The sequence below is a fragment of the Numida meleagris genome, chromosome 16 (assembly GCF_002078875.1).
Source record: "Numida meleagris isolate 19003 breed g44 Domestic line chromosome 16, NumMel1.0, whole genome shotgun sequence".
Lineage (NCBI taxonomy): Eukaryota > Metazoa > Chordata > Aves > Galliformes > Numididae > Numida > Numida meleagris.
In genome coordinates, this window is record NC_034424.1 from 10,136,212 (window position 1) to 10,160,347 (window position 24,136).

At 38.8% G+C, this 24,136-nt stretch overlaps 2 protein-coding genes across 8 annotated transcripts in view; both read left to right on the forward strand.

Moving 5' to 3' along the window:
* ZBTB34 (zinc finger and BTB domain containing 34) lies at positions 537 to 14,568 on the forward strand. 2 transcript variants are annotated; one of them, XM_021414175.1, is made up of 3 exons: positions 569 to 676; positions 4,988 to 5,141; positions 8,350 to 14,568. In XM_021414175.1, the coding sequence occupies exon 3, from the start codon at positions 8,372 to 8,374 to the stop codon at positions 9,869 to 9,871; it is 1,500 nt and encodes a 499-aa protein (XP_021269850.1). In that variant the 5' UTR covers positions 569 to 676; positions 4,988 to 5,141; positions 8,350 to 8,371; the 3' UTR covers positions 9,872 to 14,568. The 2 variants fall into 2 exon arrangements, with proteins under 2 accessions (XP_021269849.1, XP_021269850.1); XM_021414174.1 differs by lacking the exon at positions 4,988 to 5,141 and having other exon boundaries at positions 537 to 676.
* The window catches only part of RALGPS1 (Ral GEF with PH domain and SH3 binding motif 1), a 100,595-nt gene continuing 97,078 nt past the window's right edge, over positions 20,620 to 24,136 (forward strand). For all 6 annotated transcript variants that reach the window (XR_002443678.1, XM_021414176.1, XM_021414177.1 and 3 more), the window contains exons 1-2: positions 20,620 to 20,760; positions 23,448 to 23,565. The gene's annotated coding sequence lies outside the window, so the exon portion shown is untranslated. The remainder of the gene's footprint in view (positions 20,761 to 23,447; positions 23,566 to 24,136) is intronic.

Below are 24,136 nucleotides of genomic sequence, written 5' to 3' on the forward strand. Positions count from 1 at the left end.
GGCTCGTGTAAGTGAAAAGGACAGTGTAGCACAAATGACCTTAATTCCTAATTTATGATGCTCAATAGAGGTGGTTGTTCACAGCTAGGGGGCAGAGGAGTCCCCCCCCAACCTATCCCAGAAGTGCTTGCTGCCTCTCTGTGCACTGGGAATGGTTTTGTCATCTACATTGTGCCTGGCAGCTAGGGTTGTTTTTTTTTTTTTTTTTGTATTTTTTTGGTTTTTTTTCCAAAAAAAAAAAAAAAAAGCTCTGAAAATAGCTCTCAAAATACATCAGATCATATATTTCCAGAAATAAGTATTTCTGCTATGATGCTAAGCTGTTCATAGTAAACGCTAACGTTTTTGTTTTCTCTTTTCCTAATTCACCGCTACTGTTAATTTTTGAATGCATGAAGCCAAAGACTGAGAATTTTAGGACCGCATGTGCCCGTGTTACCGAGAGGCTTCGGTCACAGCTTTCATCCCACCTATGGCAGCTCTACTCAGCGGCAGACTCGGGCGGGGCGTGGCGTGGCTGGTGCCCGGTGCCGGCTCACGTCACCAGGAAGCGGAAGCGCCGCCAGCGGAATTATTTCCGGGTGCGAGGAGCTGTGGGAGCGGGCGGGAAGCGACGGTGGGAGCGGGCAGGAGAGGGGCCGGGGACCCGCCATGTGAGACACCCTGACAGCCCCAGGTGAGCGGCGGGCGGGCCGGGCCGCGGGGCTGCGGCGGTTCTCCCGTGGGGGCGGAGGCCGCTGTCGGGGCGGGGGGTTCCAGCCCCTGTCAGGCCCTGCAGGGGCGGCGGCCCCGCGGGACAGCCGCGCGGAGCTCCCGGTCGTGCCGCCGTGCGGCTGCCGCTGTCGCGAGCCCTGTGTTGGCCGCTGCGGGCGGTGGTTCTGCTGCCGCGACCGACCCCGGTGCTGCCGAGCTCGCTCTCCTCTCAGCTGCATCTCACAGAACGCTGTCGCCGCGTAACCTGAATCTGTGACTTGTGTGGTTCTGATTTGCAATTAGAGAGGACGAATGCGCGTGCGTCTGGGCCTTTTCTTACTCTGAACGGGGCACGGCATTACAGGCGTCCCGGGCTTGGCTGGCTGGAGCGCTCCTGGACCGGCACCGGCTGTGGAGCTGTTGCCAAGAAGTTGGTGCACCTTTCGACTGCCGCTGCTCCGCTTGAGGGGCTGGATGTTCTTGTTAGGACTCAGTCTGTGTGGTTACGAGGGCCCTTCAGAAGCTTTGAGGCGTGCACGATTCAGTTTATTTCAAAATAAAGCAGAGTTGAGGGTGAGCCTGAAATAACTGTGAACTGCCCCATACGTGTGGGTATGGGAAATCCCAGATATGAGGAGAGAGGGGAAGAAAAAATGTGGTATAGATATATGCACAATATACACATACAATGCTGACCAATTATTCCTGTGATAATTAATAATTTATCATTATAATATATAAAAGCTCATTCTCTATGCATTTCATAAAAGCCTGGGTGTATGTATATTGCACATCTGATCATGCAGTCAGTTGTTTCTTTGATTTTACTAATAACTTCTCAAAACATGTACCTCAGAGTTGCCAGACGTTTAGGAAATAGGAAGTGTGGGATGTAACTATTCAGGATTAAATAAACAGTAATCTGACGCTTCCATATTGGGAGGTTGGTGCACTGAAGAAAAGTTTGTGGTTGTTACTTTTGAGTTCTTACGGATTTGAGGCATATTATCATGAATGTGCCTTTGTTTTACTTATCTGACAGTACTTTTGCTTATTTTGGTTACTTCTAGTTTGCTTTCTAGAATTTTTTTCCCCCATTTTTAGAAATGGATACAAACCTGTAATTGCTCCTATAGTAACAGATTTCCAAAGCCAAAGTTTAGAGACTGTTTGTATTAAGGTTTCTAATCACTGAGTGAAGCTTTGTTCGTGCATCAGTAGCTGTTTCACGTTAAGTACTTTAATCACTTCCACACAGGCAAGCAATTGTGAGGGGTCAATTTGAGAATAAGGGAGGAAAGTGGCCCTCAGACCAGCAGTCTCATAATGGCTGTCTTTGGATATTTGCTCAAATAAGAGGTTTTCTGTTTTTTTTTCTATGGAAACACTTAAATAGGCAGTTCCAATAATTGCCTGAGTGCTCCATACTGAGAGCCAAAAGTAGCATTGCAGTGTTTTCAACATTAGCATTTGTGTATGTATGTATACAACTGAAGTGGTTTTAATGCTAATATTAAATGTTACTATTAAAGTCACCCCTTCCTTCAAGTGTTTTCTTAGGATGGCAGATATGATGCTTGTCTGCGTTCTGTACTCACACTTGTTGCCATGTCTGTAAAGGGCTTCTTAGGAGGATACTCATCCTGCTGTAGTCAGGTGAAAAATAAATCATTTTCAATTCCTGTTGAATAAATGTCGGAATTTGTTAAGAATATTCTACAGAAAGTATAGAGGGTTAAGATATTGCTCATCCATGAAAATGATGGGATTATATTCTGTAACACTTTAGGATAGGAAAGCTTGCCTTACAGATGTGAGTTTTGCTTTGTTTTCTTCTGTGGATGTTTTGTACTTTGAGTAAGGTATTGCATATCTATCTGCAGAAGGGGAATAATGATACTAATTTTTGCTGCAGTGTTTTGATGCCTGCCTATGAAAAGTATTCAAGAATTAGATTTGCTAGTAACTGCACTTCGGCTTGTACTGACTAGCTTTAGTTTCTGAGGAAATATGGGTTGTCCTGCATTTTAAGAGGTAATGTAATGAAATTTTAAATTTGCTATGTAGTCTCTACTATTGTAGCAGATTCTATATTTCAGTTCAAAATATCAGTGAAGCACTCCTTTTCAAAGCTCTTCTGAGATGAATAGTAAGGTATGTGTACCTTTTACTGCAGTCTTTTTAACACAGACAATTCACTAAAATTCACTAGTTCAAGTTTTGACAAAAATGATAATATTTCTTTTCCTTCCAATGGATGCTTTTCTTGTAGCTTAGTTCAGACCTTCCTGAAACTTGACACGTTTTGTGAATTAACTGTACAGGTTGATATGTGAAAGGTCAAGATTGGGAGGAATGAGAATTTAAGATCTTTTTGTTTTGTTTATTTATTTTAAGAGGAGAACTAACTGCTTTCATAGCCCTTTATTTTTGTGAGACTGTAGCGGAAATGCTAAGTCACAGCCTGAAGCAGTGATTGAGCACCTGGTGGGAAGGCAGGGCCAACCCAGGGGAGCTCAGGGGCATGCAGTGCACATGAGTGACCAGAAGGGTTGAAGGCAGGATCCACCCCTGCCCAAACCTCAACTAAAGGTGGGCAGAGGAGGCAAGGGTGTCTTGCTGGAGATCCCTGCCTACCGGAGGGCTTCCAAAGGTAAGCAGTTTTTCTGCCTTTGTTTCTGTGTCCACGGATGCTGCATTTGGGCTTGTTCTCATTTTCTGCAGCCTAGGTTTGTGCTACTCCGTTATTATTGCTGTACTTTCCATCACATTACAGCATTACAAAGACATAGTCTCTTCCATAACATATTACTTTGTTAGGCTATTAGAAGGTTAGCCTTGTTCTGATTTAGGGGTTTTTTTTGGGTGGGGAGGGGGCGGGAGTGACTTTTGTCTCAGGAATTGACGGTAACATAAACTGTTAAAAAATGTACTGAACTTAACAAAAATATTGTCAAGGAGTTCATGAGTAAACATAAGCTTGCATTAGCTGGTTTTAATGATACTGGCAGTTTTATTTACCTGCTAGAGGTAAATCCAAGAGAGTGATCTGTTGAACTGGACTGAAAAAGGTTTTGAGATTGCTGTAAATGTGAAAGGTGCCATAACTAAAGTGCGTTTCGTTGTACTGAAAAAGTTGCAAACAAAATGAAACTTCATGCTGCAACAGAAGTATTGCAGAATTTTCTCTTGTCTTGGAGCATCACTTTAGCTTAAAAGATTAAAAGCATTCCTGTTCTTTAAGCACTAAAGGAATAAAGAATTGGTGCAAAATAAGTAGCTGTTATAAGTACATATTTTATTATTGACTTTGTACCATAAATCCTTAATAAGGCTTTTAAAACATTACATTTTTTGCAGTGTCTTTCTTCACTGTACAATTTCTTTCACCAGTCTTCAAATCTGTTGCTGTGTTTGGATTTTGTTGTTTTGTTTGTACTGTGCTTGTAAATTACTTCTCTGAAGTAACTTCTAGATGACCAATTTCAGAAAGGATATAATCTTCAAAAAATTCTTGCTTACTGTAGTGCTGTGATTTATGTAATATATGTTAAGTGGCTTTTAAACATTAGTTCTATACAGTGCAATCAAATTTCTGAGAAATCCATTTAGCGTGAAGACTTGCTTTTTATATATTTCTTCCATTAATCTTCCAGTGTTTTTTTCCCTTTAGTATCAAGTGGAAACATTTTTTCCAGCCATCCTTCCTATTGCTTAAAGGAGTTGTTTGAAATTTGTGTGTGTGTGAGGTGGGCTTTTATGATTTCAGTATATAAACTGCATGGAGAAGTGCGTCACGTTAGGTGCATTTTCAGTCCCCGGGCCAATGTCTCTCACAGCATGTTGTACAAACCTGGAATAAGCTGAAAATACTCACTACTATTATTTATTGTGTGTGTTTCTGGAAAACCTCTTAGTACAATTGATTTTAAAATCTATTTAAAAAAACAAACAGTATTTGATTATCTCACTTGCAGTAAACATGAAATAATGGAGTCTTCTTCGTGATCTTTAAAGGCTGCAGAATTCTCAAGAAAATGACTGCTTAAATTTAGGAAGAATCGATAAAATAACCAGTACTACATGTTTACCTAGTACTACTTAGAATATTGTATGTGTGTTGTATTCCTGCAGAAAATTATCTTAGTTGTTGGATGAGTAGGGTTTGTTTATTTGTAATTTTCTTTTTTTAAAGATCAGTTTCTTCCCTGTTTTCAAATATTATTTAAAGAAGACTGTGTTAGAAATGTACTTAGACTGTGACATACCTGATGGCAGTTTTTCTTTGATACAGCTGGCAGTAATTATTATGACTGCTCTAATGTGAAGACTGTCTAAGGCAATGGCGAGCTGAAAGGAGTGAGAGTAATGAAGGTTTTGCCCTAAAACTTCCCATGGTCACAACTGACAGGGTAACATCCATGGATTAAAAATACTTTCGAATGATGGTATGTTTTTGCAATAATGTCTTAAGTTCTCGCAGGCAGTGTAGTAAATACTGAATACCACAATATGTAAGGAAGGATAATTTGAATTATTCACCTCTCAGTGAGAACAGCGAATCATATATCAGAGCATGAATGACGTTAAACAGGTGCAGACTTAGAAGCAGAAACTAATACCATACTGGCAAATGCACAGCTTCATGTTGTAGTTACTTGATGCTTCACTGGCATTACTGTATGATGTCAGTAAAATGAAATACTGAATGTGTTTTGTCACTATCTATTCTTGTTTTTTAAGTGTAATTAGGGCTTCTGTAGAACATAGTTTTCAAAGTTGTGTTTTTGAAATCTAATGAGAAATGTTTAATGCATATCATTCTCATGTTCACAGGTTACTTCAGTGAACACTTTTAAGATGTAGGGCAGTGATCCACTGCTAGCAATTCATACTGTGATCTATGTTTACTGTATAAAACTCCAGTGAATAAATACAATGCAGATGCAAAGAGATTTATATTCTTTTTTTGCGTGACTGGATGATCTCCCACAGAAATAAGCAGGGAACTCAACATAGCACTTCTGAAACTTAGTCAACTCAGTGTGCAGTTCTGTCCTGAGTTTCAAAAAATTGAATTTGGTTAGTTTGTTGTATATGTGCCTATGAAAATGTTAAACTGTTTGATCCATTTATGCAGGTTAACAAAAGACGTTGGCATAGGCAGGTGATCAGAGTTTGACTTAAATTTTACAGCACTTTATCTAGAGTTAAACAGTCCCATGACCAGAGGTGGAAACTGACCAGACTATTGTTTGTCATGACTGTATTTTAATATTTTTCTCAACCAAGTTATTTTCAGTTTTACTAATTAAGAGCCCTCAAGGAAGTATGGGACAAGGAGGAATGCCACTGGCTAAATATGACAGACTGTTTCTGTACATTCTACAAAAAATGAGTAACTTCTGATGGAATTGGGGTGAAGCTTGATGAGGTTCCTGAGATGAAGGATCTGCAAAAACACAAGATTACAAAGTATCACCAGTGAAGACTGGTCTTACAGTTTATACATAGTCCTCAATCTTGGTAACATGTCTACCCATGTTACTTCAGGTCAACAAAAGCCTTTCGGTTTAGCTAAGATCAATCAAGAATATTGCATTTGTTTATAGTACATAAGACTCACAAATAAAGATAGTGACCAATGTTCAGTTAGTAAGTAAGCCTGATGCCTTGTCAAATGAGTGGTGTTGACAGGTATGCATCCTAACTCCTGAGAATTCAGTCTTCTCCATGGCACGGACAAGCTAGAGACTTGAATGATGGCTCTCTGCACAACATGGAGAGATGCTTATAACACCCAGGTTTATCTTCCTGTCTAACCATTCACGTGTGTTTTATGTTTGTTTTCATGTTTGATTTCTGGTTTGTCTGGCTCACTCTCAAGCACAGAATCTGTGAAAGGGATTCAGTGACTGAAAGAATTGTCCTGCCAAAGCTATCTTTGCATGGATGGCTGTGATCATATCGTGTCTGAAAACCTTCTAATCCTTCTTTCTATCGAATGTAAAATCATGTAAAACATCATTTGTCCTGGTTTTAAATATCAGTTACAAAAAGTCTGATGAAGTACAGTTTACTCAAAACTTGAAGTTTTCTCAGTAATACTCATCAGGTCAGGAAGGTGGCTATCTTGTTTCTTTTCTATTTGTAAAGACAGCGGACTTTAGTTTGAGTGATAGGTGGCACAGCTCCAGTTCTTACTTGTAATCTTTTTTATAATATTCCTATTGATTTTTTTTTTTAGAGTGCATGAGTTTTCATAATTTGATTTAAATTGTTCATATGCCCTATTACTGCATGTAACATAAAACAAATAGGAAAAAAAAAAAAACTATTAGTATGTTGTGATACATTAGGCCTGCTTCCTGCATGAGAAGTCAGTGAGTGATGTTGAGATCTGTTTGTCCAATTGGAAGAGCAGATACGATGGTTATCTTGTGTGTTTACATTTCTGCGTTAATAACAGTGAAAGTCTGATGATTCTTGGGTACTTAATTATGGGCACGTAATGTAAAGTGATGTCTGCTACATACACTCTCAAGGGAAAAGTATGTATTGTTTATGATAATATAGAGTGCCTTTCTTTAGATTTTATTTTGAAATTTAGACATTTATTTAAAACCTCTTGAAACACCCTTTCCTGTTGTATCAGGAAAATTTGAATACTAATGGGATCAAATGTGTGTTAGACTTTAAAAATGGCAAGTTGTCCTAGTTAGGAAGTGATTGCTGTGTTAGATAAGCTTCAGAGCCCTGATCGTGATTTATTTAAAGAGAGAGGGAAGGAGGAATAAAGGAAAATCACAAAAAGAAGCTTAAAAAACTGAATGTTCACTGGTGATTCCCACACTTTTCCTTCAAATAGTACTCTGCATATTGACTCATTCTTTATCAGGAAACCTGACACAGTGAGTAAACAGTTTAGAATTGAGTCCACACTTGAATGTTTCCTTCGATTAGGATTTCCTTGTTTGGGATGTAAATATTGAATTATGGATTTATTTAATAATTATTGAGATTATTTTCTAAGGAGGTAAATGTTCTTCTAGACAGAAATGCAATTGATGAGAAATTAATTTCGGAGATGAATATGCTATATATCTAGACCTGAGGAATATAGTTTTAAAAAATATTTATGTGTGTGTATACATACAGACGTGCATCTGTTACTTAGGTTTTTCAAACTGCATGAAATACCTTCCAAAAATAATTCCTGAACAATTTAGGTGTACACTTCCCTGCAAGTAGCAGTGTAGTCTCTTGCTTCAAGACAGAGTGAAGACTGTGATGTTTTCGACCTGCCTGGTGACTTTAATATTCTTTGGAGAGTGTGGAATTATGATTCTGTAGTCATTACCAGGGAGCGAGATTGTAAAGTTCCTTTTAGCTTTGATATAGACTGTCCAATGGACCCTGTCATATGTTATAAGCAGTTGAATTCTGAATGTTACATTGGGATAATTTGAGTGATAGCATTGCAAGAAATAGGTAGATTGAGACTCTACTTTTCATATTACATCAAATTTTTATACTGACAGTTTTGTTGTAACAGATCAAAGTGGTAATTTAACTTCAACATGCACTAGTATTTATTTTTGGAATGGAAAACCCCATATTCATTCTCAGTTGTAAACCTTCTTGTTTTTCTTTCAGATTCCACTTTACATCAGTAGAAATGGACAGCAGCAGTTTCATTCAGTTTGATGTGCCTGAGTACAGCAACACTGTTCTGAGCCAGTTAAATGAACTCCGTTTGCAAGGAAAGCTGTGCGACATAATTGTGCATATTCAGGGTCAGCCATTTCGAGCCCATAAAGCTGTCTTAGCGGCCAGTTCGCCATATTTCCGTGACCATTCAGCATTAAGCACCATGAGTGGCTTATCAATATCGGTTATTAAAAATCCCAATGTTTTTGAACAGTTGCTTTCATTCTGTTACACTGGAAGGATGTCCTTACAACTGAAAGATGTTGTTAGTTTTCTAACTGCAGCTAGCTTTCTACAGATGCAGTGCGTCATTGATAAATGCACACAGATACTGGAGAGTATTCATTCAAAGATCAGTGTTGGTGATGTTGACTCTGTTACTGTTGGTGCTGAAGAAAATTCAGAAAATCGCAATGGAGTTAAAGACAGCAGCTACTTTGCCAACCCTATTGAGATATCTCCCCCCTATTGCTCTCAGGTGCGACAGTCAACAGCAAGCAGTGATCTTAGGATGGAAACTACTCCAGGCAAAACTCTACGTAGTCGACTGCAAGAAGAAGGGCATTCAGATCGAGGAAGCAGTGGGAGTATCTCTGAATACGAGGTTCAAATTGAGGGTGATCATGAGCAAGGAGACCTGATAGTAAGGGAAAGTCAGATTGCAGAGGTGAAAGTTAAAATGGAAAAGTCTGACAGGCCGAGCTGTTCTGATAGCTCTTCCCTTGGTGATGATGGATATCATACTGAAATGGTGGATGGAGAGCAAGTAGTAGCAGTAAATGTTGGCTCCTATGGGTCTGTTTTACAACATGTTTATTCATTTTCCCATGCCTCATCACAGGCTACTGGTGTCTCTGAAACTTTTGGAAACCTTAGCAATTCAAGTCCTTCAAGATCAATGCTGAGCTGTTTCAGAGGGGGTCGTGCACGCCAAAAACGAATATCCACTGGTCATTTACATAGTGATGTTCAAGGCTTGGTGCAAGGGACTGATAGTGATTCCATGGTGAGTAACACAGGATATGAAAATAGTCCACGGGAAAGAAATACGAGAGGTCATTGGTATCCATACAATGAGAGGCTGATTTGTATTTACTGCGGCAAGTCTTTCAACCAGAAAGGGAGCCTTGATCGACACATGCGGTTACACATGGGAATAACGCCTTTTGTGTGCAAATTCTGTGGGAAGAAATATACCCGCAAGGACCAACTTGAGTATCATATTCGCGGTCACACAGATGATAAGCCTTTTCGCTGTGAGATCTGTGGCAAATGTTTTCCTTTCCAGGGTACACTAAACCAGCATTTGCGAAAAAATCACCCTGGGGTTACAGAAGTAAGAAACAGGGTGGAGTCTCCAGACAGAACAGAAGCGTTTGTGGAACAGAAAGTAGATAATGATGCTTCAGCTTCTGAAGCCATGGATTCTAGTATGGAAATTCATGCAATGTCTAACACGTCTGATTAAAATATTACACTCTAAGTGCAACACAAACAAGCACATTAATAATGTATTTTTCAAATCTTTTATTCTTTTAGTAATCTTCATTACAAGTATAAGAGCCTTTTAATTTTCCTGACCTTCTGGAACTTATTTTGAAATAGTTTCTGGAAAAGACTACATAAGTATTCTTTGTTTCTGGGTTGGTGTTTTGTTTTTTCACTTTTGAAGATGCTTAAAATATAAAAGACTGTGCTAGGGAACAGATGGGAAGAGTCCGATAAAGTGTCCCTACTGGTTGATCTGGTAAGACACAAATTCCAGTGGAGAAAGATATTAGAATAAGATTTTCATCTCTACTGGATACACTAAGAAGCTGTAGTCCCTTTTTTATTTTATTTTATTTTACTTTATTTCCTAAATCCTGTTGCTGATAATGAGGGTTATGTAGCAGTGGGGAAAGAGAAGATTATACATTTGATTCCTTCCATGTGTACCAATGAATTATTTTTTGTTTTTTTTTTTCCTGTTTTTGATAGTTAGTCTGTTTATATATATAAGTTTGCTTTATATATATAAAATGCTTTCACTTTTCCTATTCTGGTTGAAGTGAATGTAAAAATATGTGAAGGTTTATACCATGTACCATTCTTTCAACTGCTAGATCTCCTCTGTCTAGGATTTAGGACTTTGGGAGAATCTTTTTGGTTTTAGAAGAATGTTTGGTATTCCTTTTATTAAACTATTACTTTGTGTGCAAATGAGAGCAAAGTGAATTACCTTGTTTTAATAGCTTTGCTCAGTAACATTTGTAAACCAAATGCCATAAATCTATTAAATTATGGTTAAATTGTTTAGGGGTTTTGTTAGTTGTCTAGAACATAAACTGGACAACCTGTGGTGCTGACCTTTTTATATATATAGAGATAGATATATATCTATATATATATATATTTAAAAAAAAAAAAAAGAAAAAGAAAAAAAGAAAACTAATAGCAAACCCAAAAGTAGCATTGTGGTTTTTACTGGCCTCAGAATCTACCTTCATTTCGTACTGTAGAAGCATACCAGGTAATTAAATTTAACTTCATCACTCCTCATGGTTGGTTAATACTAACCTGAGAGCTATTTTGTAGTTTAAACTATAGTATTTCCAAGCAGTATTTAATAGGTCTCTTCATAGAGAGCTGTTTTCAGGTGCACAATGACTTCCTACTTACAGCTCCAAGTGACATGTCAGCACTTGGAATTTCTACTTTTTTGTATTTAAAAAAAAAAAAACAAACAAATACTCTATGGGAACTTCAAGCAATATGTCTGTTATTTCACATGCAAGTATTACAGAGTTGCTGTGGCTTCCCTCACATCTTCAGTGGTTGTTTGCTGCATAAATGAATTACCAACAACTTTTAAAATACTCTTTGTTTTACTAAATGTTTTTGTTGTGTTGTTGTTGTTGTTTTTTTAATATGGTGCTAACTTCATCATTTAGGTCAGTATAACATATTAAAATGTGAAATGTAATGGTAACAATTAAGGAAAATTAAAAAAAAATTAAAAATCACACAGTAGCTTAAGAGACCTCAAAAGCATGAGCTGGCAAACACTACTATGTAAATTCTACCTGGTAAGCAAAATGAAATTAATCGCATACTTGTTAAAATACATGTTTTATATAGTTGGGCCTTATTGTTTAGCAAATAATGAAAAAATATCCATGAACTAGGTCTATCTGTTGTCCTTGAATTTAGAAAAGAAAGGCTCATTCCTAAGTTAGAGGAAAGCAAAGAGGTAGGTTTGCTATCTTGTAATGCTTTTTGGGCTCCTCTGAAGTTGGGGCATATTTGTGCAGTAGCTTTATTGAATACACTAGTTCTTAATATTGTGACAGTCTGCAATAAGCATTCTGTTAAATACCAACTTTCAGTATAAATCCACTGGCTCCTTGGGAGCAGTTTTAATTAAATGGAGTACCTAATTTGCCTGTCTGTCCTAAAACTGCCTAAAAAAAGAGGTGCAGGGAGATGGGATATTGTTTGTCTCCCTGAGCCAACGTTAGAACTATTGTTTCCGGTAAGGAAAATTGTATGTCTGTGTCTAGGGGAGGGGAGGTAGTCTATATGTTTACCCACTTAAAACATGTTGGTGTTTCTGATACTGTTTTTTTCTTACGTGTTTAAGTAATTAAATGCAAAAAAAAAAAAAGAATCCTGATTAAGTTTGAGACATGCAAAATCCAAGAAATGTACAGTTATTCTTAACCCTTATCTTGGATCTGTGCAGTGGTGCCTTTGGTGTGACTTTTTCCATGGAAGTATGAGTTGAGGATAGCAGGATATGGGTACTGATTTTATATTTCTTGAATTTCTCTGTGTCACAATCTTAACGCTATTTAAATCTAGTTCTTTGTATTTGTAAATTTATTGAACTGGTTTGAGTTTACCAAAGAGTGACTTATCCAAAATTGTCTCTGAAAAAAGCAAACAAATGAACAACAACAACAAAAAAATACACACAAAATCACTTTGATTGTACAGGTTCAGGTTCAAAACATTGTAACAAGACTGTTAAGAGGCAGGAAGTGATCTCTCTCTTTCTACAGAATCATGATTCAGCAATTTGCAAGTTTTACTTGCTCGTATTCATGCTGATACGCCATTTACCTTTTCCACTGCTAGCAGTGTTAAGAATTACCAAGCCATAACACAGTACTGTAAATTTCAACAGTGCTTCAAAAGATGCATACATAGGTAAGCATAAAATATCATTCAACATTTACACTTGCAAAGTGTGTGACTCTGGTAGAAAATGAACTTCAAACCTGGCAACAGCAAATAAATTGTGCCTTGTCACATAATGGTATGCCAGGATTAACATTGTCATGAAACATGAAGCATTGTCTAATTGAAGTTAATTTCCCTAGTCTGCCAAAAAAGAGTATGCTGTGTTATTTTAAGCAGATTATGGAAGTACTGTACAGTGTCTTGTTTCTGTACAGTTTTAAGTTAGCACAGAACTGTTACACATTTCATTTACAATAAATGCAGAAGTCAATAAAATCTGTGAACAAGTATTTGACAGCAAAATAAATCATGAAATTATGTAGGCTGGTTCATAATTGAGTCTCTTCTTAATCTACCTTTTTAATTATAGACAAATGTGAAAACAGCGACAGTGTCCTTTCCTCTATATGTTTAACCAACTATGACAAACTGTGAAAATAAAAGGATTTTATATCTTTGCTAATGTTTGTGGTTTAAAACAGTTATTTTAGTTTACTTAATCAGTTATCTTCCATATTATTTTAAACTTGTAAATACATTTAGAAAATAGCTTTGTAAATACACTATATTAGCAGTTCAGTATGGTCAGTAAGTCTTCAAGATTGGCTCTGCTCCTTTTAGTGTGAAATCTTTCAGTAGCATAAAGGATACTGTCGATTCACTGTTCAGCAGAATATACTGTAGGCCTAAAATGCAGTCTTCCCAAGCATATATTAGTGTTTTATGCTGAAGTCTTTGGTTTACTTCTGGACAAAACAATGAGGCCTCTTCATATATGAAGTTTAAATTTTGGGAAGAACAGCAGGAATAAAATCAAGGGCTGGGAAACGATTGAATGAGCTTTACCTTTAAAAATACATTATTTGAATTTTTGTATTAGTTTACTGTGATTCTTTTACTGTCATTTTTCTAAACAGGTTTCAGATGAAACTATTGAAAGGGACTCAAATATGCAACACCTAATCTATTTTCCAAGGGAATTTTACCCTTGAATGGTGCTTTTTGACTGGTCAGGGTTATTTATTAAATTTTATATTTGAAAGTATTTGCGGAATTGTGTAAATTCTTTATATGAATCTGTTTAGTTCATTAATTGTAAACTTCATAATACTCAGTGATTGAATCTGAAATTTAGTAAAGTCATTCAAAATGTTCAAAGTTTAAAATGTGTGCATTTTACATATCTTTTAACAAGTGCCAGAGTAGTTGTATTAAATATTGTAGTTTCAATATCTTTGCACATCCCTGTGACAGCATGAATTTAGTTATGTGAGTTTACATTTGAAAAGAAAAACAAAAGAAACCTGGAATATGTTCCTGTATTTATTTCTTCAGGGGATGTGAAGCTAATTATCAGTAACTGAGCAGGTTTGCTTCTAGTTTACATAAGTAATTCCTACTATGGTAGATACAATGCACTGCTGTCTCTAATTTACATATGCTATGAATTCAGTCTTTGGACTTGTATTGCAAGCCTCTGGTTGTATATCTGATTAGAGGTAGAGCTCTTGCACGATTTCAACAGTGTTTGTTTCTGACTGAAAATTTGTATTTTTAAATAACTTTTATTTGTATGATTGTTTTTCATGATTAATATTTGAACAGTTTGAATGACTTGACTTGGTGTCATGATCTTGCAATATAAACTGGTAACCTCACAACTCCACACTTCATCACCACATGAAGTAAATGAAGCTAGCTAAGCTGATGCTGTAACAATAACTTGCCATTAATAATTATTTTATAGCATGAATTTTAAAATATTTATTCAAATGATATTTTACTCTTGTATTCACTTTGGTTTTAGATTTGTGACATGAATATTTCAGTGCTGCTTTATTTTGTTCTGATGAATTTGTTTCTTGCTTGTAAATTGCTTTTTTTTATGGTATAAAGTCAATGGGAATTGCTGTTTGTAAATTAAAATGCTTCTAGAGCAAACCTGTGGTGTTGGTTGTCTACATTTAGATATTAGTAGCGGACTTCAGGAAAGGGAGCTACAAAAATCTGCACCTTTATACATGTGTATCTTCTAGGAATCAAAAAGCTTTACAGACAAAGTACTCCTGAAGTTTCTTTTTGCCAGCCTTGCTTGTTTAGTTCTGAACAGATTAGCATTTCAGTATTGCACTTCAAAAGCTTGTCCAGCAGAACAATAAAAAAAAAAAAAAAAGCCTTGCAAACTGTCTAACAGCAAGCCAGAGGTAACTCAGCTGGGTGGGGAGGTATGTTTCCTTTTGAGAGCAATGTTTTGCTGTGCCGTATACTACAGTGGAGCTAATACTGTTCTCACCACGTGTAGGATACAGCTCCTAGCACACAAGCTTGAATTTAACATGAGTAGCCAGCAACTGATAGCTATTTTCTGCTGGTAGCCAAGCCTTAGCTTCTTTTGTGGTAGCTGGCTCTTTAAGTACCTTTGTAACAAGGAACTTCTAGGAGCAATTAATACATCCAAAACCAAGTGTTTGGTATCACTGATTTGCTGAGGTAGTCTTGTCTTTCCAGGGACGAGCAGAATCTTGCAGAAAGACAGCTGATACTATTAAATTTTGTTTAAAATTTACTAGCGTTGTTCCCAACTTTCCATTGTATACGAGATGTTTGCTAGCAAATACTTTTGTTCTCTAATAAAGCTGAATTAAATTTAAACAAGCTATAAACTTAGCAGGTGCCAAAGGGTGTGTCTATATCACGCTAATGCAGTTGATGGATCTTGACTGGTTCAGGGGTTGGAGGGGGGCAGGGTTTTATTTCCCTTATCCTCTACCGACAGAGTCAGAATGATTAACTGTTCTAAGAAAGCATTTGTTCCATTGTCCTTGCTTTTACTTTCTGAAAATTCAGGTAATGTGGAGTAGAGTAAACAAGACAAGACTTGAGAATGGAATAAAGGTAACATTGCTTTTGCCTGAAGATGGAGAGCAGAGAAACAACCTACCATACTAGGGTTTGGTTTCTTTTTTATTTTTATTTTATTTTAAGACTGTAGATTTTCTTCTTGTCAGGTAGCTGTAGGGGTGGCAGGGCTGTGTCCATGCAACTTGATGCAGCTAACTTTTGGAGCCAAGCTGCTCACAAGTTCCTTCAGGAAATACTTGCTGTTTCCTTCATTATAAATGTAAGCAGCTTTAACTGTTTCCTGTGCACACTTTCCTGTTCATGCTTCAGTACCTGTTTGCACTGTCATGATACTACTATAAATCAGACTCATATTTAAGAAAGTCATGATGCCATATGGCTTACCTGAAAATCTCATACTGTGTAAAACAAAAAACAACTGTAGGCATGAGAGGAGTAACAAGGGTTTTGGTCAGAGAGACAAGTTGCAGTCCCCCACATTGTAGTTTTGCTGCTCTTGAAACAGAAGGTTTTTGATGCAGTTTTGTGGCAAATTTGCAAGGTTGATGGAGAATTCTTCAGTATGAAGCAGTATTGGAGAAAGTATAAAGGTTCTTATTTGAAAACAAGAAGGCAAAAGACAGTGATCTGACTAAATATAAGTAAAACGTGATAAAAGTAAACAGATAAAATATTTGGAGGATTTTTAAAGTGGGCATTTAAAAGTGAAGAAGAACAATTGTTTTTGGAGGAGAAAACTTAGATCCTTGCCTTCACTATTTTTCTAAAATGAGAGAGAGGACTGAAAAAAAACAAGATTAGAAGACTATAGGTTTATTGAGTCAAAACTTGTCAAGCTAGTCAAAGCTGAAGTGATGTCAGTCAAATTTTCACACCATATAAAACAGTGTCAATCAATTCCAGGGCTGTTCATAATACATCAGAAGTCTAAAAATGTCCTGAGACAAAGGCGAGGTGTTTTACTGTGCTAGGTATGAGGTAGTATGGGTTAACTGTGCAAACTGGCTGGTAGGTGCAGGCAGTTTGTCTGTTCATAGCACACAAAGATATGAAATTAAGAGAAATTATTGTAGTGCATCAGATTATTTTAGGATTTTAAAAATAACTGTAGGGTTAATAGAATTATTCTGATATTCTTTGGCTTTAACACTTGGAAAATGTTCCGGTTTTTCGCTAACTCCGTTTTTCTCTAGCTGTGTTTTTGCTACATAGGATCCTAACTTCACCTAGTTTTTTCTAGGGATACACCATTGACCTTGAATAGTTCAGATTTGTTTGAAGTTGTAATCCATGGCAATAATTACAGTGCCATAGTACAGTATGTATGGTTAAACTTCAACTTGCTTGTTTAGAGTTTGCTCCTAATAACTTGGAGAATAGGCTATTTCAGCTGATACATCCAATAAAATAATTGTATTGCATAGGGCAAAGTGACTTATTTCAAATGCAATAATTATGTAAAGCATGAAAAAAAGTATTTTCTAAAGCAATTTCAAGTAATGTTGATGGAGAAATACGCAGCAAAAAGTAAGGCTACTGAAACCACTTAATGTTTCATCACTTCAGTAGCAAACAGCACTTCTTGGTCCAGTTTAACGCAGCCAGCCTGAACTGCTTATCAGAACTACATTTGATTTTTTTTTTTTTCCTGAAAGAGGAAATTTCGGTAGAATAAATATGTTTATCTTATATAAGCATATATTATCTTATATAAGCATATATTATATATTATTATAGAATAAATGTGGTTATCTTTATTTTTGTGGTTACCCACCATCTTTTACTTTAGATTTTATGTACAGATGTTCTTGTAATACAAAGAGTTACAGGATGTTGACTGGCACTGCTATACATCTCTTTTGCTGGAAGTTATCACGGAAGTTATCACTTGTGTAACTTAATCAGCAGACGGAAAGATGTGACCATTCCTCTGTGCAGCTTAAGTGAGGATGGAATAAATAGCAGAGGATGGGTAATATTAGGAAGCAGCAGTAGAAATATTGACAGATACTTTCTCAAAACCTTTTAAGAGATGCAAAGCTCTTTTACCCTGAATGGAATGTTAACTCTCAAATTAATTAGTGCCAATTTCAGTCGATTCATACTTGATTGCCCAGTGCAAGTGTTTATTTGATGCATTTTTATAGTTTGCTATTTATAATATTCTGAAATACTTCAACTTTTCTCAGCTGGCACATCTGAATTCAGTAACAAGAAAAACAGACTCTGAGATGGAATACTCATTGAATAGGTGCTGTAAAACCACTTAGCAAATCAGAAGACAAAGATTATGTAAAGAAGTTAAGAAGGCTAAGGAGAGAATTTGATTTAGGTTAGAAAAAAAAGTTATGTTCAACTGATCTTTACATACATGCAGTCATATTATTTAAACTTCTGTCATGCAAACTTCCTGAAAATAGCTTGAGGGGAAGCTAAAATAGCAAATGACCGTGACACTTCACAGACTTTATTTTCTTGCAGCAATAATCATGCATGGAAAACAGCGCCTGATCCCACGGACAGTACATTTTGTTAAAATACATGAAATAGCATAGTCCAATTGTGTTGTGCACAGATCTAGGATAAGTTTAAATCAAATATTCAATGTACTGAAATGTAGACAGCAACTTTCCTTTTTATGAAAACTTTAGGGAGTTATATGACTAATGGCATATTACAGTGTTGTTTTTAGAGGGATATTCTTCCAAGTAATTGGCTAACCTTTTCAAAAAACTCAGTACAGCACAGCCCTAACTCTTATGTATGCATTCCATAGTCTGTGCCTATGGAATGACTGGAGGCGCATATGAAATAAATTTTAATTCTTCAGCAGCTCTTAAGAAAAACAGGTGTAGGGAAATCCCTTTGTGCATTTGGCTTTGATTTGTATTTTGGAGTTCTGAGCATCAGTATTCCCAGGCAGATCCCAAATCTATGGTTTAGGTTTGTTTGTTTGTTTGTTGTTTTTTGTTAGTTTGGTTTAGTTTAGTTTCAAAATGAACCCATTTGCTTTGGAAAGAAAGTTCATACATATTTAATTGGGATGTCTGAAGATCTTCAAACTGCTCTGGATTTAATAGTTGTACACTAGTTGTTCACCCTATGATAAACAATTGTTGGAGGCATAAGACTGGACATAATGCGGTCTCTCAAAACTTCCTCCTAAGTAACCTTATTTAGTTTGTGTTCTCTCTTGCTCTATACAAAACATGTCTGATGTGCTAGAAAGCAATCCTGCACGTACAGAGCAGAACAGAATATCCCAAGTTGGAAAGAACCCATAAGGATCACTGAGCCCAAACCCTGCTTCCACACAGCACCACCTCAAACTCAAACCCTATGGCTGATAGCAGTGTCCAAGTGCTCCTTGAGCTCTGGCAGCTCAGGGCTGTGCTCACTGCTCTGGGGAGCCCATTCCATTCCCACCACCCTCTATTGCAGAACCTTTTCTAACCCACAGCCTGACCCTCCCCTGACACAGCTCCATGCTGTTCCCTCAGGCCCTGTTGCTGTCACCAGAAAGCAGACCTTCTGTGAGGAGCTGTAGGCCACCATGAGGCAGAACAAACCAAATGACCTCAGCTGCTCCTCACACACCTTGATGTCAGACCCTACCACATCTCTGTAGCCCTCCTTTGGACACTTGCTAATAGTTTTATGTCCTTCTTAGATTGGGGCACCCACACCTGCACCCAGTGCTTGAGGTGAGGCCACACCATGCAGAGCACAGTAGGACAATACCTATTCTCACCTGGTGGCAGTGCTGGGTGTGGTTCACCCCAGGGGATAGGATGCATTGCAAATTTACTTAGTGTGCATTCACTTCTTGTGTCCAAATTATTTATAAAAATGTTAAGGAGAAGTGGCCCTAAATCAGAGCCCAGCAGAACCCCATAGTAAGTACCCATCTGCCAGCCTGATGGAACCCCATCTATTAAAACCCTTTGAGCTCAACCTATCAGCCAATTAATTGCTCACCCACTGTACTGTGTACTTGTCTAGCTGTGCTGGACATTTTGTCCAGTAGAACAATGTGAGAAACAATATCGAATGCTTTGTTAAAATAAAAAACCCACCACATCTACTGGCTTTCCTGGGTCAAGATGGATAACCTTGTTATAAAAGGCCTGTGACTACCAGGATCTTTTCTTGCCCTTCATGGAAATTGGGACATCTGGCATCTAGCAGTCAACCGGGACCCTTCCAGATTCCCAAGGTCATTGCAAAATTATTGAGAGCAGTCTCACAAAGACATCAGCCAGCCTTCAGTACCCTGGGATGGATCCCATCAGCCTCTAACAACTTAGCTGCATCAATTGGGAGCACCAAATCTCTATCACATTCAGTCAGCTGGAAGCTCATACACGAGTATGTAGCTCCCAATCGAAAGAGCAGGTGCTTTCCTTATAGTAATGTCTGCAGACTAATTACCTGCTGGATACTGCCTTTGGAGAAATTGAATTACGGAAAGATGCAGTTTTATTTTTCTGACATGTAGCTTGAATGACTGAAGGTTTCTGTACCATTTTTAAAGGAAGAGAAAGCATTTAGCACGGCAGATTCTCCTCCAAACACGATATTCCAATAAAAATAAAAAGCCCTAGTTGACTGCCTGAGAAGAAAATATTACTGTAGTTTATGAGATGTCTCCAGAGCCATTTCTTGAACACAAACGCAAAGTTTGGCCTGCAGCTTCTGAAGGCCGTGGTGCAGCAGGCGATGGGCAAAGAACTGCTTCCTCTCTGGGAAAGGGCTCGGCTACTCTGCCGCGACGAGCGCTTCCAAGCGTCCTTCGGCTGCTCTGCGGAGGCGGTACGGGCCTTCCCGAGAACCTCAGCTGCGGCACCCACCTGCCGCAGCCCCAAGGCTCGACTCGTCCTAGGCATCTGCCCGACGCGACACTGCTCTTGTCAGAAGAGACCGCGCCGAGCGGCCTAAAAGAACTACGCGCTGCAAAAGACAGCGTAACACCGCGCACCTGCAGCCATCCGCGGCTCCTGCGCACTTGGCCGCTCGCTCGCGTGGCCCCGCCCTGCGGCACGCGGATTGGTGAGCGCTGCTGTGCGGAGCTGTGGCTGGTTGCTGGGCCTGTCAATCCGGCGCGCCCTGTCCGCTCCCTTGGATTCCCCTTCGCCGGCTTGGGCCTCGTCCTCCCCGGCTTTAGCGGGCGGGGATTGTTTGTGCGGGCAGACTGCGGCTCCCCCCTGCTGCCGGGGCTTTGGCGTCGAGAAGGTTCGCGGGTATCGCCCGGGGCCGCAGCCTCCGGGACAGGTGAGACGCGGCCAGGCCCCGCGTCCCATACGGGACAGGTGGTACGCGGCCGGGCCCTCCTCGCTGGCGCGGGACGGCTGCGCCCGCTTCACCCCGCCGGACTGCAACCCCTGTGCTGCAGAGCACCCTAGGCCCATCGCTGCCGCTGTCGTTCCCCATCCCCGCCTCAGGCGTGTGCAGCGGGCGGAGCTCTGCGGCCATGGGCCCGGCCGGACCCGAGCGCCGCGGGAAGCGCGCGGCTCTACAGTGTTCCATAGGGGTAGGGCGGGGTGCGGTCCCCGGGCAGGTGTGAGGTGCGGGGCCCGGGAGCTGCCCGCCACCCTCGCCGCGAGACCTCTCCCCGTAGGCGTCTCCTCGGGCTCCCCTGGAGCCACGCTCAGATTCTCAGGAGCTGTCGCTGTCCTTTGCGTCCGTCTCCGCGCTCCGTTCCCGCCGAAGCAGCTCCTCAGCGGGAGCCGCTTCGCGCCTCCGCGCCGGACCGCGCGCATCCCGTCATCGCTGCTTTACGTCGCTGCCCCATTTCGGCCCTTCCCTTCCATGCACTGGACGCAGCTGACATGTTGCGAGCCTTGCGTACATCGCGGTGGGAGCGGCCACTGCGTAGACGGTTTACTGACCAGTTGGATTTTCAGGGCTGGAAAGGTGTGATGAAATGAAGTTGTCACTTTGGGGCCTGGGGATTTGGGGGGTGGAGGGGGGGCTGTGCTTTTCGAGACTCGGTATTTGTTAGCTGGATAACGCGAAGTGTAGATGTAAACCTTCTGGATTTGACTACATCCTCCACTGGGCTTCAGGAATAAAATTGAAAACTATGTTCACATTGTATGGCTTATACTGTTCAAATTTTTAAGGAGCCTCGATTGCCTGAGATTTGTTTTCATATCACTTCAAATTATTTTTTGGTCAAATTGAGCCACGCTGCAACAGGCTGCAGGGTGTCGAGTGCTCGGCATGTGGTGCCAAAGGAGCTACTGAAGTGCGTGGCAACTACAGCATGCCTCTGGTCTGTAGTTATGTGTATGTGAAAATGGAGCGTAGTTACTCTCCCATCTTACTTGTTTTTTGAGGAAGCGTTAAATCTGGTTTGGTCTGTCTTCACACGTGGAAAGATATTCCCTACTTTAAGGACTTTCAGAGTTGAATGTAGCAATCTGTACCTAACAGATGCCTCTAAATTCTGGTTTGTTTTTGTGTTGGGATGCTGCTGTTTCTCCTGGTAATGATCTGTTATATGATTTGCACTTCTTTGTCAGTGTTTCTTTGTTTTCTATCCTGCCTGATAGCATCAGTTCAGAAGAAGAGTATCAGTAAAATTCAGTTTTCTAAAGTTTTTCAGTTTTTCTGTTTATTTACCTTAGTTTAGTGAAGGGGAGACAATTTACCACCCACTTAGATTGCTTTCTGTCCGTATAAACTTTATTTCTAGGTCCACGGTGCTCTTTGTAATCAATGTTGTATGTGCATACAAAAGTGTATTTAAAAGCATTAATGGAGTAGAGCTTAGAAAATGGAAGAGTTTCATTTATCTTACATATAGATGTAAATAAGTTTAAAACAAACTTGCGTAGGAAACACAGCTTTTGTCAATCTAAAAGTCCAAGAAACTTATTTTAAAAAAATATATTTTTAAGGCTTTTTTAAAAATCTTATTTTTTTTGAAATCCATTAGTGACCATGTCAGTTATGTTTTCTGTTCTGTCCTTGTTTTCTGAAGCAACCAATGCTGAAGGCAAACAATAGTGCAGAGCACTAGAGCTAAAGCTCCTCTTTTTCAACTACCACAAACATTTTGTTTTTCTTTTAATTAAAACTTTAGTTTTCAACAACGTTTATCTGTGTAAAGCTCTTATTCCACAGATTTTAGGTCATGGTTATAATTGAACTTAGGAAATTAGCCAATACAGAATGAGGAAATATAGTTAAGCAAAGGTTGTCTGAGTTCACGTGGGCCCACTGGTAAGCTTGCCCATGCCCCTCTGGGTGGCATTTCTTCCTTCTGTCAGCTGCACCACTTGCTTTGCTGCTGTCAGCAAACTCACTGATGTTGCACTCAATTCCACTATTAGTGGGATTAACAAACCCAGTTCTCTCATCTTGTCCTCTTGCATCTGAACTGCCTTATTTTCTGTCACGGAAGCCCTAACTTTAGTTTGACCTTTAGGTCATGTTTATTCAACATAAATATTCAGTTTTCTGAGTGATATGCAAGATGTGCTCTTCTATCCAAGCTAGGTTGGCTTTCCAGAACATTTTTTTATTTCAATAAACTCATGTTTGGTTTAATGTTACTGTAATGTCTTTAGATTTATCTTCTAAAATGTCAGCTTCAAGTGATGGAAAATGAATAACACATTTAGGTATCTTGTACACTGATTAATGTTTTCAGATTTTTAAATGTTGAATTAGAAAACCCTGCAACTGGTATGTAAATGTAGACTTCATTTTTGTATTTAGCAAAGCATAGCTGATCCTTTATCAAAGAAACAAAGACTGCTTAGATGGCACAGTTAAAATATGCTGCTTCCAATTATTTTCTTTTATGACTACATCTTTTTATTTAATAAGCAGTCACAAATTCAGTATCCCATCTCTTAAGTAAGTGTAAGTATTTTAAACTAAGAAAATAAACTACTAGAAATCTGTATTTTTGTCATGTTTGGATAAGAGGGCATTTTCCTATTTTGCAGAAATTTCTCCAAAATAAATATTTAGATACCTTCTGAAGGAGTATGTTAAACCAAAGAAATTGAGAAGATGGAAACTTTGTGGAAGCTTTCCTAGTTCCTTCAGCAGATAGTACAAAATGTAAGGATTTTGAAGTATTCTACAGTTGTCTATGGCATGATTTGAGTTAATTTTTACAGCTTTAGTGGTGGTGGTGGTTGTTTTTTGTCATTCCTTCATATATTTAGTGCTAAATGTTTTCTTTGTCAATGAGCTTTTCATCAAGTATAGTAAATACCTGGATTATTTTTAAAATGACTTCTGTTGGTTTTGTTTTGTGAAGTATGCTTCAACTTGAACAAATATTGGTCTCAAAATGAAAAGATGACCTGGAGGTCTCCTTTAATATTCTGAATATCGATGATGATTTCCAACAAGAAATTGTTTTCTTCCATGTTTGTCCATAATGATTTCATAAGCATTTGTTTGCTGACATCACGTGTCATGTATATCTGTTCTTGGTAAATCCTCTCTGCCTAACTGATGTCTGCACCTTCAATAGCAATTGACCTTTGACTATTAACGGTATCGTGAAGGTGGAGAAACAATTATTTCTGCCTAACTGAAATGTTCTAACATGCTAGCATTTGCAGAGAGCGTGGAGTTAGCAAAAACAGATTTTTCAGATGCATCAAAATTTTATTTAATAAAT